The sequence below is a fragment of the Tiliqua scincoides genome, chromosome 3 (genome assembly GCF_035046505.1).
Source record: "Tiliqua scincoides isolate rTilSci1 chromosome 3, rTilSci1.hap2, whole genome shotgun sequence".
NCBI lineage: Eukaryota > Metazoa > Chordata > Lepidosauria > Squamata > Scincidae > Tiliqua > Tiliqua scincoides.
The window spans coordinates 160,803,726-160,830,094 of NC_089823.1; the positions used below are offsets into that span (position 1 = coordinate 160,803,726).

A 26,369-nucleotide genomic window follows, 5' to 3' on the forward strand; every position below is an offset into this window, starting at 1 on the left:
CCCAATCCTATCCCACTTTCCAGCACCAATGCAGCTGCAGTGTAGCCCCGTGGTAAGGGAACAAATGTTCGCTTACCTTGAGGAGGACTCTGTGACTGCCCCCCATGGTAGCATGCAGCGCATACCTCATTGGCACAATTTCATCATTGCTGGAAGTTTGCATTGCTAGAATCATTGATAAGTAAGACAAATGGATAGAGCCGACCAGACCATTGGTTCTCAGTTTTGGACCAAACTAGGCCTTGATGACAGCTATCACAAAGGTCACTGTGATCCTCCAGGAAGCAGAAACCACAGAGAACAAACAGAATCGCGAATCTGGGGCACAGATGGCAGTGTGAAAAGGGGAAGCATAGGACCAAGGAACAGCGTGGGTGTGGAGTAGGTGGACAGTTCCTGAATTTGAGGCACAAATCACTGAGATATAAGAAGGGATTCTGGTTCTGACTCCTTGCTCTTCTCCACCAGTACGCAGCTGCACATTTCTCCTGCATCCTGGTGTTGTACGGAGACTGGTGGAAAGCGAGAGGCCACCTCAAAAGCTAGGCTGGTCCCAGTCCAGAGAAGTACCTTTTGAGAACAATGCTTAGGTAAGGAATGTGTGTTTGATTGTATTTGTTCTAAGACTGTAACTTTTTGCCTTCGTTGAATTGATTTTACTCTTTGTTTGGCACATGTTAAAAAGACATTAAGCATTGTACCTAACTTTGCCTATTGTACACTGTGCTACCTCAATCTGTATTCCACCCAGGCTACTGCAGGGGAGCGGAATTCAAAATGCATCTGAAACTGATCAGGCAGAGAACAGAATTTTCTGTTTTGCTGCGCAATGTTTTGCTATAGAGAAAAAGATGAAAAGGGGAAGGAGAGTTGTGGGGGATGATCTGATGGGAGAGACACACTCATACACTCCAGCTTCAGTGGAAGAGGAAGATATTCTAAATGTGGGAAAGGAGTTTGCTGTTACTAAAAATGGAGAGACCGGAAGTTATCTGGAAAGAGTCAATTTTGGAAGTTAGGGAAGCCTAGCTTTTACTAAAACTGTTAGAGTAGAATTGATAAACAGACATTTCTGCTTCGCTAGAGCAAGAAAGACACTGACAGAGAGATGCAATTTAGCCCCAAGAAAAGAGAAGAAAATAAATAATGCTTTTCAGCCTAATACCCCAATGGAATGGTTGGCTAACGCCCCACTGGAATAGACTAAAAGGGGATGCTTTTTAGGTGGCACCCCAAGTATGAAGTGAAAAAATGGAGTTTGTGACCTCAGACAACTAATAGGAATCTTTCAAATGGAGTGAGGAAGCCAATGAGAACTCACTTTTAACTTCAAAGATCCCCCAAATCTATGTAACTGTTAATTTGCTTAGTCTCAGGAAAGGGAAATAGAGTGCCTGTTCGCTCTTGACAGGATTATTTGCTGCTGTACTTGCAAAATTCAAATTAGTTCCTGAAAGCATTTTGTCTCAAGATGGTAGGAGAGTTCTCTGGTCAGAGGACTCTAGTTAGTGTCCAAGTGGTCACAGAGACAAAGTGGTCACCTTTAGCTAACAGGTGTTCTTTTCTCCTGCTTGTCCTACTGAAAAGTTTACACACAGGTTATATGGGTTTTATAATGGTTTAGAAACCCTTCTAACACACAGTACAAATTTAATGCACAGAATGAGCCACCTCAAGGGCACCAATAGTCACAATACTACGCTGGGCCTTCAATTTCTATAACACTACCTCAGTGGCGTCACTAGGGTTCGCGTCACCCAGTGCAGGATGCCAGCACATCACCCCGCCATGCAATGGGCGGGGCAACACTCCAGGTGGTGTGCATGGTGATGTACCATCACTCCACCCCCACTGGTTTTTTGGCCGTACCTTTTGATGGAACAAAGATAGAACACATTTTGCGTGAAATGACACATTGATTAATGTATAACATGCTGGTATTATTCCTCCAAACTGTGATTTTAGTGATTTTGGTCACTAGTGGTGTTACACCAGCCCCCAGGGTGTCAACTTACTAACACCTTATTGCAGCAGTTCTCAAATGTTTAGCACTGGGACCCACTTTTTAGAATAAAAATCTGTCCAAGACCCACCAGAAGTGATGTCATGGTGGAGATGACATCATCAGGCAAATTAAAATAAATAAGTATAAATAATTAAAGTAAAACAAGTAATTAAATAAGCAGAAGCCAGCCCTGTTCCACCAAGTGAAATTCCTCTGTAGCCTGCCTGCAGTGACACCCTGCCTCCAAAACCAGTAAGGTTTTCAGCCCTACCCAGTGCCCAGTTCAATTTAAGAACTTCTGTTTAAACAAGATCACTGTCAGGATCCACCTGGCTTTGCAAGTCTCAGAAAGGTTCACCTTTTCAATTGAAGCCTCTGTTTTGATCCTTTTTAGTGGGGGGGGGGGCTGCCTTCTGGAGCATTTGCTGAGCTCCAGTTCCATCAGATCAAGACTATTCTGGTGGCTTCCCATTCTCCTTTGGCTGACCTGATCACCTACTCGCAGGTACATGCGCAATACAGCTCAGTTTCACTTTCAATAGGGCTTCATGCATTTTTTGTTCTCTGGTTTTTTGGCCATAACTTTTGATACAAAGGAGATATTTCACTCTGGTTTTTTTCCATTGTGTTCTGCTGGAAATTCCACATCCAACAGTATATAACATGATGGGTTTACTCCTAACCACTGCGATTTTAGCATGTCACCTGCCCAGTGCGCATCACCCAGTGTGGCCCGCACCACCTGCATTCCCTAGCGACGCCACTGCACTACCTTGTGAAAGGCCTCCTACTGCTCCACCAGCCTCTACAGGATGAGAAAAGTTCCAGGAGTTCCATTTGGTGTTTGTGTCCTGCCTGAAGTGATGCTCTAGCACAGTGGTTCCCAAGCTGGGGTATTTGTACCCCCAGGGGTACTTGCAAGGACCTTTGTGGGTACTTGAAAAAGAATTGAATAATGGCAGAACAAATCTTGGGCTAGCATAGCAGGAAGGAAGGCAGCTAGCTGGCTGCAAAAGCCCCACCAACTGCTAGCTTTTGGTCATCAAATTGTGCATTATCAGATATGGATCAGTAATTGAAAATATATAAATTTGAAAGAACAGCAACTATATTAATTACAAACACTTTGCTAATAGGAGGGCTACAATTATTATTATTATTATTATTATTATTATTAACAGTATTTATATACCGCTTTTCAACTAAAAGTTCACAAAGTGGTTTACAGAGAAAAATCAAATAACTAAATGGCTCCCTGTCCCAAAAGGGCTCACAATCTAAAAAGATGCAAAAGAATACCAGCAGACAGCCACTAGAACAGACACTGCTGGGGTGAGGTGGCCAGTTACTCTCCCCCTGCTAAAAAAAGAGGAGCACCCACTTGAAAAAGTGCCTCTTACCCAATTAGCAAGGGTTTAAATTTATGGAAATGAGCTGCCAAGGGGTGCACAAGTGAAAAAAAACAACACTGGGAACCACTGCTCTAGCACACTTACCTCTGCTTGCTTCTACCTCAGAAGACCAACTGGAGCTTCCCTCCAAAGGAAAATAGCAACTGTCAGGTCGGGACGGAGGATTTGGATTGTGCCCACCTTGGGACAAAGGGATAAAGCTCTTCTCCATTCTGTGGGGCCAATCTGGGGGCCAATCTGGGTCCCAATCTGGGTCCCAATCTGGGGGGCCCTCTCCCCCATGGCTGCTATTTAGGTGACAAAGCAACTACATGATTGACAAGCACATGCTTGGCGTGATGTGACATTTGGCTTTGAGCCATTGAGGCTACAATCCTATGCATGCTTACTGGGAGCAAGCCCCATTGAGATTTTCTCCTGAGGAAATATGTATAGAATCACACTATTAGAGGACCTTCATGGTATAACTAAAACAGAGACCACTAAAACAATACATTTCCATATGGCTTATGAGAATGAGTAAATGGCATGTGCAAATGTAAGCAAATGACATTATTATTAATTATCCATATACTTTGTTACTCAGGAACAATTTGTGGCCATTGTTCATTGCAACATGTCTGATCCACGGATTTGCTTATTCAAAAATACTATCAAAACGAGCTACAGATCCAGAAGCATTTATGAATATTGTAAGTTGCCTCTTGGAATTCATTTAGCATTGATGGGATGTATGTCATTGTCACTGTCACAATACTTGAACTCCCCGGTCAAATGTTGCTAATCCATTTTACAGTCAGCCCTCTTCTAAATTCATGACACTTCCTGGGACATCCATACCAAGCACCAGTCTATTTGATGAGGACATGGAGAACCTCTGCAAGGATCTGCATGTGGTAGTAAAGAGGTTTTGAAAGACTGACTGAATAGATATTTCCCTTTCCATTGCCTTCTGCTATCCCTGCTCACTTCCTGAGAACATTATCAAGGATGCTGTGACCAGGATGACCAGATGTCATAACCATGAAAAAGGAAAAGGCACCCTAAATTGTAGGATATTCAAGAAAAATGGGGAGGAGGTCTGGTCTAGAGGGTAGAGCCTCCGTTTGCCTGAAGATAACATCCAAAGGTCGCTAGTTCGAGGCCACAGGCACAGTGAACGGTGAGACCTTGAAGCAGCTGACAAGCCTAGCCGAGTTATGCTGAGTTATTCCACCTGCTCTTTGGCCACTGTCAGCCTGTGTGGGAGGAAAATGGAGGCCAGAATGTGATCATAAAAGATCCATCTGAAATGTTGTGGTTCTTGAAAGACAGAACCTTCTTCAATTGTAAAAACCCCTATTGGGATTTAGTATTGCCTGCCTATGTAAACCATCTTGAATTAAAGTCTGAGGAGAAATCTGATGACCAAGAAAGGCGGTATAGAAATACTTTAAAAAAAATAAAAATAAAAAAATGTAGGACATGACAAAATAAAAGCTAAAAACACTTGTATATTGATTTCATGAGGTTAATTTCAACACTATATTACTTATTAAATTTAAAACTACAGTGCATATAATTTAGTACATATAATTTATTAATTACAAGAAAGCTATGTGCTGGCTGCAGGGTCCTGCTCACAGGAAAACAAGGACATTTAAGTTCTTTTCCAGGACACAAGGCTAAAAAAGACGTGTCTTGGAAAAAGAAGTCATCTGGTCAGTGCTTATCCTGCCCTGCTCCTGGGGCAAAGGTTTGTGATGCCCCACCACAAGATCCCCCCCCCCCCACAAAACCACCTCCAGTGTGACAGAGCCTTGTGCAACTTTCAGACCGGCTGGGGAAGCATTCTGAGGCTTCCCCGCGGTCTTAAACTGTACTTCTGGAAAACTGGAAGTGCAGTTTCTGACCATGTTGGAAGTCTCAGTGAGGCTTCTCTTGTGGTCCTAGCATCACACGGGGTCAGTGCCAAGGCATTTGCCCCATTCACCCAGCGATAGGTCCACTACTGCATCTGGTCACCATGGCTGTGACTTAAACTTAGCCTGCCAAAGGAAGGACTGTTGCCTGTGACCTCCCTTTCCAAATGTGCACGGACTCTCCTCATTCCATCTTGGTTTCTTAGCAGACATGCCAGAAGGTCAGCTACAGCTTCTCCCTAGATGGGGTGAGGCATGGCTCTTTCTAATCATGATGATGCTAAGGGCCATTGATTCAAATGGGAAGGCTGCAGCACTGCAGGGTGTCATCGCTTCCTATGTTCACTGTTCCTCCCTATTCAATTCCTAACATTGTTGCATACGCCTTTTACATCTCTTCTGAAGTCCAGATGAGATGTAGTTGTAGTATCCTGCAAGATAAAACATTTGCTTTTTTCATGCAGAGTGAGCTTATTTCCTCCAAAGGCTACCCCTCTGAGGAATATAAAGTGGTGACTGAAGATGGCTATATTCTTGGCATTAACAGAATCCCACATGGCTTCAAGAGTAATGGGAGCTCAGGTATGATTTATGAATATGATGCAAAGTCAGAAAAAGGCAGATACAATATAAAAAGTGGGAGAGACTAAACAGATGCATTTCATCCAAAGCTTGATTCAGAAATGTCTGTTCAACTGTGAAGATAGGCCCAGGGTGTTCTGAATATGCTTGGAGCCCTTGTTATGTGTTACGTCTAATTGTCCCTTTAACGTCAACATGCAGATTTTGAACTAAAGCTGAAAAACTGAAGCATATTTAAAAATGCCAGTGCAGCAAACTGCTTCTAAAATTACATCTGAACATAGATTAACAACGATTATAATTTAACCAAGATTATAACTTTGACCTTGCTCGTTGTAGTGCTGGGGGAATCATATTCTTGGCTACTGGTGAACTGACCCCTCACTATCTGCACTGGAAAAAATAGTACATAAATCCAAAATTCAGTAACAAACTGAAGAGCACTGATATCAATTTAGCTTTCCAGACAGAAAATCAAATGGCTTAATCCAGCCAATCCAAACTGCACCTTGCTGGTTTAGGGCACAATCCAAACTGCGCCTGAGGTGGCACCAGTCCAAGGAGACCCACTGGGGCTGCAGTGGCTTACCCAGGGATAAGGAGAAGAGTTTTCCCTTACCTCTGGCTGAGCCACTTTGGGCCCCTATCTTGCATTGGATACAGCACAGGCCTCCTGGCCTGCCTGTTCCAGCACAAGATAGGATTGCCCTGCACATCTCCATGAAATTCAGTGCAAGAATTACAAATGTTCAAATCTCTCTCATTGAAATCAACGACACTAATAAATGCTTACCTGAATTGCCCTGAATTTTAGATTTTATTTCAGTTCCATAGGGACTAGCAACTTATCCAAGTAAGGCTGCAATCCTATCCACACTTTCCTGAGAATAAGCTACAGCAAACACAAGGACTTACTATTGATTAGACATGCATAGGATTGTGCCCTAAATAAGATATCTTCAAGAAGAAATATTAGAAAGGTTTCATAATGACATTTGCTACTTCATTTTTAAAAATACGACATCTTGAGACTCAAAGTCATACCCTATCACTGTACTCTGAAAAGTGAGTGAGTGAGAGAGAGAGAGAGAGAGAGAGAGAGAGAGAGAGAGAGACCATGTGCACTTAATAACAAAATAAAATGTTCTGTTCCTTCATCAGTTTTGAAACCTGTAGTGTTTCTCCAGCATGGCTTGCTGGGAGATGGAAGCCATTGGATCTCTAACTTGGCCAACAACAGTTTGGGCTTCATCCTTGCAGATGCTGGTTATGATGTTTGGATTGGAAACAGCAGAGGAAACATCTGGTCCAGAAATCATCAGACTCTGTCTGTACAGCAAGAAGAATTTTGGGCTTTCAGGTCTATTTACTTATTGCAGACTTTGTCATTTTACAAGAGGATTACAGAGATTAATGGGGGCAACACTGAAGACCTTTAAACTTGTCTTTCTATCACACTTTCCAATTGTCTAGTTATTATTGAGCACCCAATTTTTTTTAATAGGCCATTTTTCTCATTTGTTGAAATTCAGTATAGGTTAAAAGTAACAGTATAGCATAGTAATACTTGGTTTCTTTCCCTCTTTTTTTAAGAACTGCTAAATTCACTTAAGGTGGAAGGTGAAGATGTTGCTGAAAGTTATAATTATTCAATATGGAATAAGAATTTGATATGCTTGTAATATGTGCCTGTATTTTGAACTAAGTGCCATTGTATTCGGAGCTGGAGAGGCACTCTTGCTCCTTCCTAATTCAGTTCCCCCTCTCACCTGACTGTTGTGCACCTGCCATGAAGACTTCTGCAAGGGCCGCCGGATAGGAGACAGTTTGTTCTCTTTTTTGCCTCTCTTCTCTATAGCCAGGAATGCTGCTAGAACTATATCCCATGCACCATGTCTATACCATGGACATCAGGCGCCCTGGGAAAATGACATTGCCCAAGATCCCTTTGCCCAATTATGCTTCTGGAGTGTTCCAGGTGGCAGGGAAAGACCTCCATCCCTACCACTATTGCCAGCTTGTTTTCCCTAGCTTGAGTTAGGCTAATTGAGCCTGGGAAACATAATATCACCCATCATTAATGGAAGATCATAGTTTACCATGCATCTTAATGGCAGTTTTACAGCCCAATCTTATCCTCCCCACAGCTGGTGCATGCTGTATCCATTCGAAGGGGCGACGTGGGAAGCTCTGAGGTAGAGTGGGGCTGCTCTCTCCAAGCTTGTGTGGTGAAGCTTTAAGGACTCACTTTCTAGCCCAATCAGGAAACACTGCACAATTAACTGCATCCAAGAAAATACTGCTATTGTATGAGATTTCTATTTAACAAGGTGATTGGAAAATTCAAGGTGATTTTGAAAAAAAAATAATTCAAATTTACAAGCAACCTTTCTAGGCCAGAGACCTAGAAAAAGGTCCACAAAAAAGTTGGACACGAAGACTTGAAATCAGGCCAAATACACATTTATGCAAAGGGATGGACAATGTTGTCTTTTCTTAGCTGACACCGGTATTTATGGTGTCCATTCAATGTGTTGCTCCTTTCCTTCTGTAGTTTTGATGATATGGCCAAGTATGATCTTCCAGCTGTGGTCAACTTCATTCTGCAGGAGACAGGACAACAACAGATATACTATATTGGCCACTCACAGGGTACTGCAATAGGTATGTTTCTTTGAAAATATACTAACATGTAATGAAATCATCTTTGTAACACTGTGCAAATAACTCTTAACAACTATTCAATGTAGATAGTTTCAGCAGTTAAAAACCTGGGTCTTTTGAATATTACTGAGAAAAAATGCCAAATTAACAACCAATCCTATCCCCCACCACACTATAGCATGCAGTCCCGCCAACAGAGCATGTGCTGCATGCTATGGTGGGAGGGCAATCAGATGACCAATGAGAGGTAATTACAACTTTTTAACTTTCTCCTTGGTAGGTCTTCTGGTTACCTATGGGCTTCCTTGGAACCATGCCAGCTATGCATATGTGATGAGCAGAGGGAGGATAGGATGGAAAATGGGGGATTATGACAGAAACCATGGGGGTGATTTATTTATTACTCCTTCACACCGCTGTTTTATCATCTGCTTCAGCTGAAAGCACTCATACAGAATCTTCTGAGTTCTCTCAGCCAAATGCAACCCCATCCCACAAAGCCTACTTTCCCTCAAAGTGGACCAATTTGTGGAGGGATAAAATACCAGGCCTGCTACACCAATCCAGGGAAGATTAGCCTTTCCAGTGCTAATCAGTAGCACTACCAGAAGTTATACCAGAGTAGGAACTTCCCCCAAGGGAGCCGGGGAGTCCTTTCCTTCTCTGCAGACTTCCTGGAGTGTAAGGTGTATCCAGCGACCCTAACACCCACTTTGCCAACAATAATTATTCAGTAGCAGGACCGACAGTCCAAGGATTAAATTGAAGGCATAATCCTAACCTGCACTGGAACAGGCAGGTCAGCTGGCCTGTGCTGTATCCAGTGCATGTTTGGTGTGGCCCAGGGTGCAACTTGGAGTAAGGGGAGTTCAATCGTCCTGCCCTGAGCAACGCCCCAGGCAGCCCCATGAGGCTACTCGGATCTTCACCTGCAATTTTGTGGGCACAAATCTGAGCAGCCTGAATAATACCACTCAGGCTGGAGACAGGAATTGGAATCCAGCATTCACTGCTGCGGTCAGCGCCCCCCCCCCCTCGGGCCCGATCTGCCCCCCTGGCCACTCTGCCCTCGCCCAGAAATAACCCCTCCCTGCCTCCATTCCTCCCTTCCTCTGCCCTCTCCCACCCCTGTGCTGGTCCACTCATGCCAGTACAGACTCAGGCTGTCATGGCACAACTCTGGCTCCACTGGGCAAGCACATGTCCACGCACTGGCCCAGCCTGTTCCTCAGTAGCCACAAATGTGTTTTATGGCATGTTCACAACACTTAGGAGCCAGCACAAGGGACATGAGCTGGCTTGGGGGGGGATGGGATTGTGCTGCCTGTTGAGCACTCTTCTCTCCCATTCAGAGACAAATAACAAGGTCTTCAAATAAACAGAACTTTTTAGAAACAATATGCTTAGAAAGGTGAATTCAGGCAAAAACAAGACTTGCCCATATAGCACATAGAAGGTAACAACATCTATCTAAACAGCCCTCTCTGACACTTACATTCAAACTGCAGCTAAGCTCAAAGACAAAAGTCAGCAGAAGTTCAGTCAGTGGAAAATCTTCTGCAACATTTTCACATGATCCACCTAGATGGAAAATTAAGAAACAAAGGGGACTTAGGCACCTATTTTTATAGAAATGCCAGTCCAATCATGACCCATCTAAATTCTGCAGACAAAGAAAATTAAGAAACAAAGGGGACTTAGGCACCTATTTTTATAGAAATGCCAGTCCAATCATGACCCATCTAAATTCTGCAGACTCGGCCCAATCCTGAACTCAGCGTGTCAGCTCACCACTGGTGCTCACTGTCATAAACTGACAGTGAGTCTTATTGCAAACCTTACTGAGGGCTGAGCACCACAGCTTGCCCAGCGCGAGCCTGTGCTGGGCCAGCTCCGGCACTGGGCCTATGGTCTGTTGCCCAGGATTCCGTCCAAAGCACCAGGCAGCAGAGAGGTACATCGGGGTGGGGGTATGTCGGGGTGGGGGAAGGCATACCAGGGCAGGCAGAGGGTGGGAAAAGGAATGGAGGGGAACAGGGTGGAAGGAGGGTAGGACCAGTGCAGCTCAGCTCAGCTCAGCTAAAGAGCCATTAAGTAGTCCCATTGTGAGGCTACTTCCATTACCTAGGGAAGGGGACACAAGTCTCCTTCCCCCAAGGAACCATTGGCAGCTACCTCAGAATAGCCATTTTTGCACCACCGGAGCCCTGTGCACTGGGCAGTTCAGGACTAGGCTGCCTGGCTAGGAGAACTCTGCTTGTGGCCATGGCCTTTGAACAGTAAACTATTGCACAAGGTCCCCAGCGTGACCCCCCACACACACACACTGAACCTTATCCTGATAATAAATCAGTCCTACCCAGCTACAGAAAGCTCCCTCAAATCAGGAGACTGAAAAAGACAATAAGTCCAAAAGCAATGACTTCGCAGAAATGCTTTGCACTTCTCATTTCCAAATTCCCTTTTTACAATAAAGTACAAATCGTTCCCCAAGATTTTATTCAAACTGCAAATGTTACAACTCTATTCCCCATCCAGCACACTTTACTCCCCCCCCCCAAAAAACCCAATTTGTAAAGAACTGCAATTTAATAGGGGTTATTACTTCATCTGGTCCTTAGATGGAGCACTTGGACCACAAGAACAACAGAATTGTGCAAGAACAGAAAGGATTTACATTGAGTTTGGGGAGGGGGGAGAGGAACATTCACATGACATGGTTAGGAGCCGGTGTGCACTTTTGCCTCTGAGATCCACCCATTCATTCTGATCCTCACCCTCTGCCTCAGCACTCCCCTGAACCACCCATAAGCCCCTTGTTCTCCATTGGCTCTCCTTGGACATGTGCCAGCTCTTTAACTGGTGCAACTCCGAAGAGACAAAGGGGGCATGTCCTCTAAGCTCTGGAGGAGATGGCATCTGGTGCCAGTTGCTCACATCTGGTGGTACTCCCTCCTGCCTCTTGGTGTTTTCTTGTCAGGTAGCAGCTTGCACACCCCCTTTTTCTCCTCAGACTTGTGCTAGTTAAAAAGCTAGCACGGGTCTGAGGAGACCCATTCGCGATCAGGAAACTTATAGAAGGGGAAACCTTCTGATCTGAAGCCTTCTGAACTATCCTCCCACCATAGAATGCAGCACAACTAGTTTTGATGCAGCTAGGCAGGGAAAACCATAGGATTAGACTGTAAGGATTCCATGTGGGGTAAATCTGTCTCAGTCATAATGGGAGGTAAGAAAGCTTTTTCAAAATACCTTGAGAAGCATTGAAAATGTTTCTAGAAGGGTTGAAATGACATAGTTTGTGCAGGGCTCGCATTTTCATTAAGCACTGGAAATTAGAGATGACGTGCTTTGAGCTTTGGAAAAAGCAGTGTATAAATCTTTTAAATAAATATAGGTGGGAGGCTTCTCATATGCAGGGTGAGAAAAGAGCTGATATTCAGTGACAAGGACAGACATTTCAAAGCAAACCTACAGGCATACTTCCCTAACAAACCGCGTATTGAAATGGTTGCTGTGTAAGTTCAAGATGAAGGGAGGCAACACTTGTGATCCATTTTAATGCTGTTTAATCTGGCAGTGATTGTTAACTGGCTCTTTTTAAAATTTTTCTAGCATTTATAGCGTTTTCGACAATGCCAGAGTTGGCTAAGAAGATCAAAATGTTTTTCGCCTTAGCTCCTGTGACTAGAATCAAGTATGCTAAAAGCCCTATCATGAGATTGCTGCATCTTCCAGAAAAAGGGCTCAGGGTAAGTTTTGTGTCTGCTCTTATACTAATCATTCAAATGGGTGGGTAAATAAAACTTGCTGAACCTTCTAAATTTCACTGGCATCTATATAGGTGTGTGTCAGGGTACATATAATGAAGACATTTGCATTTGGTGCCAATGGGAGCTTGTTAGCTGTGTGTGTGTGTGTGTGTGTGTGTGTGTGTGTGTGTGTGTGTGTGTGTGTGTGTGTGTGTGTGTGAGAGAGAGAGAGAGAGAGAGAGAGAGAGAGAGAGATCCTTGAAAAAAAAAAAAGAGCAATAGAGCCAAAGACAAACTTAGCACAATGACTAGTTTAGCCATAAGTGAATTTGCAAGGAGTGGTTTTTGTTTTGTTTTGTTTTTGTCAACTAAAGTTTTTATAATCCTGGAATGGTGTGTAAGAAGATATCGATAACATACATCCCAATCATACCCAAACCCCTCCCCATTGAAGTAGCTGTGCCAATGGAGCATGCTCTGTATCTGCAGGAGGGAAGTCAATTGGAAAGGTCTCCCCAGTATAAGTGAATGCTTGCTCACTTCCCCTGGGGAAAGCCTCCATTGCCACCATAGATCTATGCCTGCTGTTTAGCAGGAGTAAATCCATGGTGTATAATGGTGACAGTAAGGGAGACAAATGGGGCTAAGTGTGGGTCTGAGGAGACCCATTAGAGACCAAGGAGCCTACTGAGAGGTAAGCAAAAATGTTCTTTACTTGCCTCTCCTGCCAGCCCATAGCATGCGGCACACATTCTGCCAGCAGTGCTGCACATTCTGGGCCAACAGAGGGTAGAACTGGGCTGCTAGTGGAGTTTTTTATTATAAACACAGGCCATTATTATTACAAAAAGTATATTCATTGATTTCAAATTTTGATTTCTTTCTTTTTTCCCCTCAGACGTCAAGAATCTGTTAGGCAGTGTCTCAAGTGAATTGATTGATAAATGTTTATATTACTATGCATTTATTGATTTGAACAAGTGTGAATACATTTGAATTTAGACGTCACTTTCTTGAGACAAAAGATCAGTTAGCAGGCAGTGGGACAGATGCTTGAGACCATGGGACTGCTAGTGTTGGACAAGATGGCCCAAGAGCTGGAGTCTGGACTCAGTGCAAAACTTGTAATAAGTATGTTCACTTCTGACCAACCATGCACATCTCTACTCTCATTTGTCATAATTGTTAAGGGAACGAATTGAAACAAATAAAAAAGTGAACAGAATGAAATTCACTTACAGCATCATCCTATGCATGTCTATTCAGAGATAAGTCCCACTGAGTTCATTGGGGCTTACTCTCAAGCAAGTCAGTGTAGGAGTGCAGCCGGGCAGCCTAATCCTGAGCTGCCCGGGTTGCCCAGGCTCGGTGGCACCAAGAAGGACTGCCGCCGGATCCTGTGCGCCCTGGGCTAACGCAGGAGGTGCCTCGGGAGAAGGGGACTTTCGTTCCCTTCTCCCAGGTAAGGTAAGCAGCCCCGCAATGGGGGGTTGACAGGTAGCTGAAAGGTCGGCGGTAAAGAAAAGGTGCTCGTGTAGGGCATGGAGCCCTCCTTGAGCGCCTTGGATCCTGTGGAGTAGAGCTCCGCAGACCCGCCTCCCTCCCTCTCCCTGGCATGCCTCCCTCCATCCCCCGGCACGCCTCCCCCGCCCTCTCTCCGCCCCCTGCTGGCCTCCCCCGTCCCTGAAACACCTCCTCCCCGTCCCCACCTCCGCTTACCATTCCGTGGCTGTGCCAGCCAGCACAGGGCTAGCATGGGTGGGAGCCCAGCGGTGAGGCTCGCAAACTTTTGCAACAGTGCTCAGCGGCAAAGAGCTGTGCCGTCGAGCACAGGATTGGGCTCTTAGTTGACTGCATTCATTTCCAAATAAATGAGAACTCTAAGGAATGGGACTTCTGTTTCTTCTGATTCACAAGTGTATCTACTTTTGCATACCATGGGAATCCTCTGAGCATGCCAACCACTATGTTATCCATGGGCAGTTCTGTTTCTTATATGAACTAAGAAGCACAGAACCACCTGAATTTGCTGTTAGTATGGAGATGAAGATAATAACCCTAGCATACTTTACAGGCCTGTAAGAGTTACTGAGGTAATGTAGGAAAAGTGTCCAGGGGTGTCAAACTCATTTCATACAGAGGGCCGAAGTTAGCATTCATGGTGCCTGCTGAGGGCTGAAAGTGACATCATTAAGCAGAAAGTGACATCATTAAGCAGATGATGACCAGAAAAAAAGCACTTTGTTCTCACACAGAAACTCATTAGCCGCAAAGGGCAGAAGAGAAAATGAGCAAATCTTGTCCATACTTTCAAGATATGAGAGAACCCAATTGTCATATTGGAAGGACCCAATTATAATGTGAACCAGACAAATGGCTTCCAGGTGACACATTTTTGACTCAGGTCTTATGTTTGACACACCTGTGCTACATGCTGAAATTGTGATCAACCTGCTCCATCTAGGGCAAAAGCATAAGTGATTGAAGGAAAGGCACAAATTTGACCAATCCCTTTGCATTTTACAGAAACTGATTGGCGAAAAAGAATTCTTTCCCCAGAATCGAGTACTCAAAAAGATTATTGTTCCATTCTGTGGCTTCAGACTCTTCAATAAGATCTGTGGAAATGCTATCTTCTTTATTGGTGGATATAATGCAAAAAATCTGAATATGGTAAGTGTGGTCTGATGTACAGGTAGAGCCTATTTATCCGTGTTAATTCCGTTCCGTGACGTTTTTCCTTTAATTGAAAGGGCTCTTCTCATAAGAGATAAAACCATGAGTTTTGAGATAAAAGTTTTAAAAGTTGAGTTTTATTGTTGAGATAAAACCATGAGTGAACAATTTGTGGATACAGGTTGAGCCTATTTATCTGCGTTAGTTCCGTTCCGTGACTCAGCACGATTAACAAAAAATATTAATCAGTATTTAATCTAACTCTATAGACTCACCATTGTGCTAAGTCTATAGAGTTAGAGTCCATAGAGCACATAGGCTGCAGCCTGACACTTCCGGTTGGAAGGAAACTAAGGCAGCTGTTCTCAATTCCCTCCCCTCTGCACTCAGCCCTCCTGTTGCCAGCTGTCCTGCTTCTTTCACAGTTGGAATGGTGAGCTTGCTTGGGAAGCCTCTGTGTCCCAGGCAGCCTCCCAACAGCACTGCAGGTTCTTCTCCTCCTCCTCTTTGCTGCTGCTGCTGCTCCTGCAACCCTCCCAACCACCATCATGGAAACCCCTCTGCCCCGGAGCATTCTGGGACTTGTACTCTGGCAATCTGCTCACCTGTCTCTCCAAGGCTTCCCAAGAGCCTGCATCATGGGGGGGGGGGGAATTATACAAACACTCCCTGGGTTTTTTAAAGCAATCCCCTCTCCTCCCCCTTCTGCCTCCCCCTCCTGAGCCCTCCCCATTGCCAGCTGCCCAGTTTCTTTCACAGGTGGGATGCAGATCTTTTAAGAGTCCAGCCCTATGAGTTTCTATTCGGAAGTAAGCCCCATTCCAGTCAATGGGGCTTACTCCTAGGAAACTGTGGAGAGGATTGGGCTGTAAATAGCATGCTTTGCTTGGTGGGAAGGCTTTGTGATAGCCTGCACCATCTGGGGGGGGGAGGGAATTCAGCAAACACTCCCTGGGTTCATTAAAGCAATCCCCTCTTCTCTTTTAAAGCAATCCCCTCCATTGCTAAGTCACCTTCGTGTGTGTGTGTGTGTGTGTGTGTGTGTGTGTGTGTGTGTGTGTGTGTGTGTGTGTGTGTGTGTGTGTGTGTGTGTGTGTGTGTGTGAGAGAGAGAGAGAGAGAGAGAGAGAGCTCCACCTCCACCTCCCTGCACATGTTCTGGCTACAGATGTTCTTGCCCCCTCTTCAGCCTTGGGTGCCTCAGGGGCTCCAAGAGTGTTACTGTTCCTTTGCCAGGGGAACCTCTTCCAGGGCTATTCCCTGCCTGGGGGAGGGGGAGCCTTTTTGCAGTGTTTTGGGCTGCCTGAAAACAGAGTGAGATGACAGTGCAAGGCAAAGGTGTGTGTGACATTCAGTACCCTGCCCCAGTTGAGACAAATCCACATATAAAAAATCCTTGGATAAATAGGCTGTACCTGAATTGGTAACTGGGATTTAAGATGTTCATTTTTTGTATAACAGTATGTAAATGGAACAAGTCAAGCCCTATTGAGCTAAACATACATACACATATGTACACTTACAAAACCAAATATATTTGGAAAAAGTCAGTGTTCATTTGCAATTACAGGTACACCCCCCAGAGAAAGCATGCAAGACAGAGCCTTGGGTTAATTTATTTTATTGAAAACACTGATGGAACCTGCAGCAGGGGACAAACCTGACTATACCACCCCCAGCAGTCTAGCAACTGGTTTTTGGGGGAAGGCACTAGCCATCTACCTCCCCCAACTCTAATGGGCATCATATACTGGCCCAAAGCAACACCCAGTCCTAGTTCAAGGTAGCTTATTCTTGCCAATCCTGAAGGGTGAAGGCAGCTGGCTAGAGAGATAAAACCTTGAGAGATAAAACCAGCTGCCCTGGGTCCCTTTAGGGAGAAGGGCAGGATATAAATAAAGTTTATTATTATTATTTATTATTATTATTTTATTTTTTTTCCCTTACCTTGGGCCTGTGTTGCAGCTGCACCGGAGTTGGAAAGTTGGATTTTTTTGCCTACTCTGGACTGGCATTGTGAATGGGCAATAGGTTTCCCCTTTACTGGGTTTTTGTTTGCTTTATGCAGCTGGCGTGCTGGCCAGGACTGCTGGGTCCTGGCATGCTGGCTGGGTAGCCAGGAATGGGGGATGGCATACATGCGAAGGTAAACAAAGGGATAAGCCATACGAATCGTATATTCCTAGGAATGAGCTGTAATGCTGATGACTGGATGGGCCTTTGGCCTGATCCAGCAAGGCTCTTCTTATGTTAATTACCCCCTACAGATTCAGGTAAAGAATTCAGGTAAAGAATCTCGGTCTTAGACAATTGGGAAAATAAATAGTCAACTGAGACAAATTGGGAAGAGGGAGCTGTTGATTCTCGAATGGTGGGAAGTTAATTCCAGAGAATCAACAACTCCCTCTTGTGTTCAGCTGCCTTTATAACCATCAAGGATTCATTCTAAGACCAAGATTCTTTACCTGAATTATTTACCTGAATCCGTAGGGGGTAATTAACATAAGAAGAGCCTTGCTGGATCAGGCCAAAGGCCCATCCGGTCTAGCTTCCTGTATCTCACAGTGGCCCAACAGAAGTGCTTGAAGGAGGTCCAGAGAATATGTGAGAGGTTCCAGAATTAAGAAGAAAAAAATCACCTTGACACACTTTGTTATGAGATAAGGACAATTTTGAGAAAAAAAAAAAATCATCATCACATTTGCTTTGAATTTGGCCTTCATGGTGTCCATCATAGCCTAAACCCCTCTTGGCAATGCCACACTGATGCCACATCAACACTGGCACAACAAGGGCAAAATGCAAAGTTTGTCCTGGCAAATTAACACTGGCACAGCTCTGCCCAGTAACACCATCTAGAGGGTCCAAATCTATCCAACTTTCCAACTCCGGTGCAGCCACAACGCAGGCCCAAGGTAAGGGAACAAATGTTCCCATACTTCGAGGAGGCCTCTTGACTGCATCCCCAATACAGGAAGCAGTGCATACCCCATAGGCGCAGCAGTACCGGCACTGGAAGATTGGATAGGATTGGGCCCATAGCCTATCTATAGAGTGGCATCCTGATATCAACGCATCATCAGCATGATGTTGGCTCATCATCAGTATATCATAGCTGTGACATCACTGTGGCATTGCCCTGACATCAGCACACTGTGTGTGTGTGTGTGTGTGTGTGTGTGTGTGTGTGTGTGTGTGTGTGTGTGTGTGTGATTAGTGTGATGACTAAGGAGGCAATCTCCACATCCAGTCAGCCCCAACAAAGGCAGCCACTGAAGTGCCTCCTGTTCCCTGCACCATATACATGGCAGCAGAGAACAGGAAACTCCTGTTCAGTAAGGTGTGTTCTTCCCTTCTGAGCCCAAAAGGTCAAGAAGCAAGGAAGTTGCAAACTTTGGGAGCAGAGAGCTTTCCCCCATAGCGTCCTACCCTAAGGTCAGCTTAGGTAATGAACAACTAGGGTAGGAAGAAGGAATTCCTATCTGTTAACAAAGTAACAACAAGTGTCATCCAGCCAAGGTTTTTATTGAACAGTATCAGTGATGGAGCATCATCTGAAAGAGAAACACACAAGTAGTATTGCCAAACATCTCCTCTCAGCAGGGCTGTTGTGCAGTTGCAAGTTATCCAACAGACAGCCAAGTAAGACGTGCCTGTGAGGTCTGGTTTCACCAGCTGGTTCTCTTTCTTCCATGGAGTTTGCAAAGCCACAGAGCCTAGTCCAGAATTCCTTTCCCACCCATACCTGTGTAGGGTTCACTGTACTTACTTCCCGTGTTGGGGTGGTGAAGGAGAGGTTTCAGTTGGGTGTTTGCATGTAGGGTCCTCCGGAGGAAGACCCTGCAATAAGAATTCTGATACGTGTTGACAGAATAACTTGCCTTACACGTTATAAGGGACAAGAGGTTGTCTGTGCAAAGTGCTCCCTATGTGTGTCAAATGTCCATTCACCATGGTTCCCATCACCAGAGTTCCCCTTTGAGAGACCAGAGAGGTATAGCCTCATGCCTCTCATCTGAGCCAAAGTCTCGCTGGTAGCTATGTCATTGGTGTAGGATTTTTCCAATATGGGGGCATGTTTATTATCTGAAGAGGGGTAGGATATGGAGTACATCAGCCCCTCCTTGTCGCTTGCATGTCCTTTCCACATCACACCCCAATCTCCTCATTTTGGCTTCTCCATTAGTGGAGTTGTGCTGGAGTCCAAGCACATTGTTTTTCCAATATTGTTTTTCCAGTACATTATTTTTCCAACATTATGCCAGCTGTGCATTCATCACTATATGTGGAGACACGCTGAGGATAGGATTGTATTGTTAGTTTCTTCTGAACACAACTGTGTTAGCTGCAAATTTGGTGATACTTTACTTGCTTCTCTCAGTGCCTGGGTCTAGAGTGAAGACTTGAATGCTCAGAAGCTGGTTTCTGAGAATCTGAGTTAAACTTAATACTAAATAAATGTGATGCCCCTTCTTCCATTAAGTGATTAATGCCACAATCCTACCCTCTATCATTCTACAAGATACAGCTGTGCTGTTGGATCATACACTGTATCCAATGATTTGGCAGGGGGGGGGGGCAACCAGGCAGCATAGGAGAGGAAAGTAAAAATATTTACTTAGCAGTAATTTTTATTTTACTTACCAGTAGGCCATCTGACCACCAATGGGTCTCCCAGACCTACACGAAGGAGCCTCAAGGGGCTGTTCTGGGCTGGGAAAAGGGTATGGATCCCAGTGTGTGCTGCTGCAACTGAGATCCTCCCCCTCCTGCCCCCAAACTGCCCTTGGTCTGGTCAGCTTCCTGCCCCAATCTTCCCTCAATCTGCCCCCTCTTCCACCTTATTATCTGCTTTGGTGGGGCATCCAGGGGCTGCTGGTGCACACAGAGTCTCCAGCCATTTGCACCTGTGGCTGCATAGCACACAATGATGGCACAGTGTCTGTTGTACCACAGTGGCACAGCAGCAGATTGGGAGAACTGCCACCTGGAGGACTGGGACATATATAAACTAAATTCTTAGATAAGATGCTAACAGGCCAATCCTAACCAGCACTGGTGCAGTGGGGCTGAGCTGCCCATGCTGCATCCAGCACCGGCAAGCAAAGTCTGGAAGTCTCCTCGAGGCAAAGGGAAATTTGTCCCCTTACCCATGTAAAACCCATATATCCATGTATTCAAATCTGTACCTGCCAAATGGCCAGTGCAAGTCTAATAAGCCCCACGTCAGACTTTCAAGGCCAGGAGGGGGAAAAGGATTCACCGTACACTGGCACTGCCAGTCCCACCCCTGTCAACACCCTCCCCTCACCTTGTTACACCCCTCCCACAGCCCCTGCACTATCCAGTGGTGCTTACCTGCTCTATCAGTTGTACCATCTGGATCCAGCACTGGTAGGATGGCTGGATTAGCATTCCGATTATCACTGTTTGCTTACCAAGTGTTGCAGAATGCTTTACAGCGCTTTTGCAACACCCTCAGCATAAACCTAGTTTAGGATTATGCCATAAACCTTTTAAAAACTAAAATAATTGTGGGTTCTGCTGAAACGGAGGTACTAAGTAGTTATTATATACCAATGCATTACCAAATCTTATTATAGGGAAGTCATACTCATCGATCAAGGAAGTTTAATTGGGTATCATCATCTTAGGGCGCAATCCTAACCCACTTTCCAGTGCCAACATAAGGGCAATGTAGTTCCAAGCTAAGGGAACAAGCATTCCATTACTTTGAGGAGGCCTCCCTGAGTGCCCCCCAACTGCAGGATGCAGCACACATCCCATGGGCACAGCTATGCCAGTGCTGGAAAGTGGGTTAGGATTTGGGCCTTAGTATACGATTCACAACTTTGGGCCAATGCAAGTGGAAAAGGTAGGTGTGAGGGAGGCATTTTTGGGCAGGGGGAGGGCAGGCAGGGAGTGGGAGGCGGGCTGGGATCTGGCAGTTATGCCGGATCCCAACTCCCATTCACAGGGAGAATGGAGCAGCTTCAAGCCGCACTGCTCCCCTCAAAAGGTGGTGCAAGTCCAAGGAGACCCATAGGGGCCATCAGCCCTTACCCAGGCATAAGGGAAAATGTTTCCCCTTACCTCTGGCTGAGCTGCCTCTGGCCACTATCCTGCACTGGATACAGCGCAAGCCTCCTGGCTTGCCTGTTCCAGCGCAGATAGGATTGCACCCTTTGTCTCCATGATGTTAACAAGAATACAGTGCCTTCCTACTGAGTCCATGATTGAATCAAGCTTTAATAGTAACTTCCCATTCTCATGTGTACCATTAACCAGTGCTATTTCCGCTCCATACACAACATTAACATTATAGAACTCCACACTGTTTCAGAAGTGTGCACCAAGTAAACATTTTTTGTGTGCCATTGGCAATTCTTCCCCAGTCAGTCACTCCAACATCAACTACTTGTAAATCCAAGAAAAGGCTTATCCTGAGCCAACAGAGATATGATTTTTGTTTCACATCTTACCTGCAATGTTATTTTTCAGCACTGGGCATTCCCAGGTGGAGCAGTTGCCTGAACCGCCTCTCCAGTTCTGCCTTTCCCCCACCCCCCAACTCTGCTACCTAACCACTGCTAGTGGGCTGAGGGTACAGGATTACGTACTGCTTGTGCAGCACCCTGTTCTCTTCTCATGTGCTCCAAGAGCATGCAAAGAGGATGAAGAGAGCTTACTTTGTTCTGTGACACCGAGCTTGAATACTACTGCCACTAGTAGTCACCATTCTCTCCACCTACCACAACAGGAAATAGTGGTGGAACAGGAAGGGAGAAGAAGAGGTAAACTGCCCCCTTGAGATTCACTTACCTTGGAAAATGATGTCCACCTCCAATGCTGCTTCTTTTATTGCTGGCAGAGGGAATGCTGGGAGCTACCATTTTCCTGATTATTTTGGCCAACCACTAGAAATTCAGCAGAGCTAGCTATCATCATTAGAGTAGGGGGCTGGCCACCAGGTGGGCAGCAACCTGGGGATGGTGATAGGTAGGCAAGGGAAACCGGGTGCCTTCTGTCAGCTTGCCACTTGGCCTAGCCTGCCACCTAAGACAATGTTTTGAACTTCATAGCTGGCCTGGCCCTGAGCATTCTTCTTTAGCTGCATAACTCTTCTGAGGACTTATTCAATGGCTCCTGTCTGCTGAGAACCACCCTTTGTTATACAGAAGCCAAGTCTTTACTCATTCTTTTTTTTTTTTTACAGAGCCGAGTAAATGTATATGTTGCTCACACACCAGCTGGAACAGCTGCTCAGAATATAATGCATTGGAGCCAGGTATATTTCCCCTGTAGTATTATTATTATTAATTGCTGAAGGGTTTCAAGTTGGAGTGGTCTTATACAGGTGTCAAGGAGAGTGGAAGTCCTATTTCTAGGATGCTGGGACAATGTGACCTGCTCTTGAAACTTCTTCACTCTTTCCAGTGGCAGTGTACATTCTTTCTTGCACTGCTTAAGAACCAGCTGAGTTAAACAGCAAACATTTTCACCATATCTGGCTAGGTAAACACAAGCACTTGACTGTATTGCTCTTTCTACAAGGAAAAGAATAATTAAGTAAAATGATGCCTCAGAGTAAATTGGGAAAACTCTATTTGAAGCTTTTTCATCAGAAGTGGCAAAGCCACCGATGGGAAAATCTAGGGGGGCTTGATTCGAGTCAAGTAGTTGAGTCACTGCCCCCCCATGTCTTGACTCCAAAAAGAGTCATAACAGGAGCGCTTTCCAAGTCGCCTACTCTAAAGGTCTTGAGTTGAGTCACCCGCACCCCCTTTAAAAAGTCCACCACAGAAAAACAGGGCTGCTGCCGGGGAGCATGTGAGTAAAGAGTTCTCTTTCCTCATTTCCCTGATGTCCCCACCCATGTGTAAACAGGGCAGGAGGGGTGGGAGGAACTGCAAGAGAGCCAGGAGAGAAGCAGCAAGAGGGAGGAGGGTCACACGCAGCAGCTGTGGGGCTTACAAGGGCGACCTGATCCTTGGCAGCCCTACTCAGAAGTAGTCCCGCTGCAGTGGTCATTCAATGAGCTGCTGGAGGCATGCCATGAATTTCTCTGGGATGGCTAGGAACTGCCACCACCCCCACCTTCTCCCCTCATTCATCCAGGGAGGGAGGGAAAAAACCTCCTTCCCCTTCCCTGGGCTCCTGCAGCCAATTGTAAGGCAAGAACACCCTTGGCTCCTCATCCTGCAATCATCTGTTCCTTCCTTTCTATCACAGATGGGCAAAAAACCCACTCCCACCTTCCCACCCAATGCAAAAGCAAAACATTAATCCTTTCCTGCCTCCCAGATGGAACCTCCCTGCTGCTCGCTCATCAGAATGCTGCCCTACAAGGTTTTTCACACCTGATTTTTCACACCTGAAAACAGCAAGCAAGCACACCCAGACATAGGCAGACTTGAGGTAGCACATGTGGGGACAAGTTCCCCTTCAGGGGGACCTGACTCGAGTCTTTCATGCGTGTGACTCATGAGTCACTGAGTCACCCAAAATCACACATTTTCACAACTCAAGTCTGAGTCACTGACTCAAGTTCCCAAACCAGGGCAAAGCAATTCTGAACTCTGATTTGAGGGTTGAAGGAGCCCTTCTACAAACCAACTCTGGCCAACAAATACTGTTATATTTACTTTAAAGAAGGCCCAGCTGCATTTGTGGAGGGAAAATGCTTACTTCAAGGTTTATTCACTCCAGATCAGGGCATGTTTCTTTAATATGCAACATGAACATTCAGCAAAAACATACAAATTCAAATCCTCACATGTACAAGAACAATTTGAGATTCTCCTCTCATTGCTCCCTTATATGACTTTGGGCCCAATCCTTCCCAACGTTCCAGTGCTGATGCAGCCATGCCAATGGGGCATATGCTGCATCCTGTGGTGGTGGTGGGCAATCAGGGAGGCCTCATCAAGGTAAGGGAAGATTGCAGCTGCATCAGTGCTGAAAAGTTGGACAGGACTGGGCCCTTTCTCCCTTGATGCCCCTCACACTTGAAACTGCTTATCAGGATGCCTGGGAGATGCTTCCTGACTCACTTCTTTCAAATCCCTTTTTAAAACTCATCTTTTCCTCAGTAACTCCCCAATAAGCACAAAAGGCATAAACTCGATTTCAGCTGGGCCACATTTATTAACTGAACAATGCAACAGAATGCAAATACTGCAGTACATCCTAATTACTATTACTCTCCACATACCCCACCAACAACAGCAGCAGCAGCATAGGCTATTGGGGGATACAGTACACTCCTTGTCTATTCCCCCTAGGGCAGTGGTTCCCAAACCACTGGTTTGCAACCCATCAGAGGAACTGGAAATGGACCATTTCCCCTTAAGGTAAGTGACCAAGGAATGGGTGCCTCAACGGCACTACTGCAATTGCGGTACCGTAGGGACTCAGGGCCTTTTTCACTTACCTGGGGGATTGTACTGACCTCCAGCAGGGTCTGGGAGGCTCGCAGAGTGGACTATACAGCCTTGCGACTGCATAGAGCTCTGATTGCTTATCTGTACATGTAACCAAAACAATAGCATAGGATTCCCGGTTAATCTCTACCTCCTTCCCCCTTCTCTAACCCCTTCTTTTTATCAATACAAGGCCAGTGATTCATCTTTTTGTCTATGATATCTTCATGCAAATATAGTAACACTATTTACAATAACTATTATAATTATGATATCATAATATTCTATTATACACTCCTAAATCTATCAAAGTAATATTTTGTCTTTTATATTAGATTCGCCATTGTAGCCTTTTTAAAGGTTATGACTGGGGTGACGAGGCCAAGAACAAAGAGAAGCACAATCAAGTAAGGCAATGTATATTGTATTTATTTAAAAGCATCACCCTTAAAATAAAATAGATAGAAGGGGGGGAGAAGTGTGTATAACTGGAGTCTTCTGAAAGGCACTTCTGGTTTAGCGAAAAACTGGATGTGCCTTTTAGAAGACTCCAGTCATCTGAGGTGTGGGGAGGTTGCATGCAGCCTCCCCTTGCCTCAGAAGGCCTCCCTTTCAACAGAATCAAAAGACTCTTTTGGTCATATCCAGAGGGACATCGATGCCTTCCTGACCCATGTTGAGTCAAATTCACAGGTCCTGAATGCGCTGTATTTAGAAAACGCCCCTTCTGGATCCAGCCTACTCAAATAATCCTAAATTCTGCTCCTAACTGACCTCTCAACTGCCAAGGGATATAGCAGCTCAGGAATAATTATAGTAGCTAATTATAATTACTAATAATTATAGTAATAATAATATAGTAGCTCTGGAATAATTCTAAAATAATAACACCTGGGGACTGTCTGTAAATCTCCTGCTCATCAGATAATCCTGAGTACATCCCTTTCAGTTCCCAGGCAGTAGTTTCTCCATCCTGGCATCTGATTTGGCAGTTTTATTTCTCTAGCTGGAAAGACCTCCAACTCTCCCTCCTAACTACTTTCATACTTTATTCCAAACCAGATGCTATAGGAAAAACTTTCACATTTCGAAGCCCCTACATCATGCACAAAGCATTCCCATTTCAGAGCAGCATCCCCTATGCATTCACTCCTTCTTGCATAGGTAATATCAGGAAAGGGGAGAAAGCTTGCCTCCATGATCAAAATGATTAGGTGTTGGCAAGAAGGTGATTCAGAAGAAATGGAGATAGATAAACATAGTTCAAAAGAGGATTTATGAAATAAGTATCCACCCATTTATTTCCAGTGTTTTATACAGGCAATGACTCAGTATTTCTTTTCTCTTTGTATGTTATGCACACCTTTCTAGTTTACCCCTCCTGTCTATAAGGTGGAAGATATGCCTGTGCCAACTGCAGTATGGGCTGGAGGACAAGATCAGCTCTCAGATCCAAGGGACGTTTCTATATTAATCCAACAGATTAAAAATCTTGTTTACTTCAAATCAATTCCCGAATGGGCTCATTTGGATTTCATCTGGGGTCTGGATGCACCTCAGCACATGTATAACAACATAATTCATCTGATGAAGAATTATGCATAAATCAATACAAAAATGTATCAGCATTGAATAGCAGGTTAATGATTTTACTCACAGCTGAAGCATCTTGAAGTTTCCTTCTTTAATGGCCCAATTCTATCCAATGTTGGCCTACAGGATGCAAGGCTGCTGGTGTTACTGTATCTTGTATGCCTGCAGAGGACCAGGCAGGTTGGGAGATGGAAGTAAATTGTACTTACCTCTCTGGCCTCTGCCTACTTAGGTCTATGCCAGCTGTTTTGTTGATGATCTGCCATGTAGTAGGGCGTATGCCAGCTCCGGGACAGGGGTTTTGGATATAACAGTCATCCGGGTCGGCCTTAGGAGCTGCAGGGCCCAATGCACAACATTTTT

The 26,369-nt window shown here is 45.0% G+C and overlaps 1 protein-coding gene across 1 annotated transcript; it reads left to right on the forward strand.

The window, feature by feature from the left end:
* Positions 1-555: 555 nt before the first annotated feature.
* LOC136644025 (lipase member M-like) lies at positions 556-26,369 on the forward strand. The gene is made up of 10 exons (XM_066619492.1): positions 556-590; positions 4,004-4,109; positions 5,783-5,900; positions 7,062-7,260; positions 8,455-8,564; positions 12,180-12,316; positions 14,843-14,989; positions 22,208-22,279; positions 24,749-24,820; positions 25,785-26,369. The coding sequence occupies exons 1-10, from the start codon at positions 583-585 to the stop codon at positions 26,016-26,018; spliced, it is 1,203 nt and encodes a 400-aa protein (XP_066475589.1). The 5' UTR covers positions 556-582; the 3' UTR covers positions 26,019-26,369.

Bases quoted from the DNA above. Each gene is read 5' to 3' on its own strand.
- LOC136644025 (XM_066619492.1), top strand. The intron at 7,261-8,454 runs GTCTATTTACTT...TTCCTTCTGTAG, and splicing joins GAAGAATTTTGGGCTTTCAG to TTTTGATGATATGGCCAAGT. The intron at 8,565-12,179 runs GTATGTTTCTTT...AAATTTTTCTAG, and splicing joins CTCACAGGGTACTGCAATAG to CATTTATAGCGTTTTCGACA.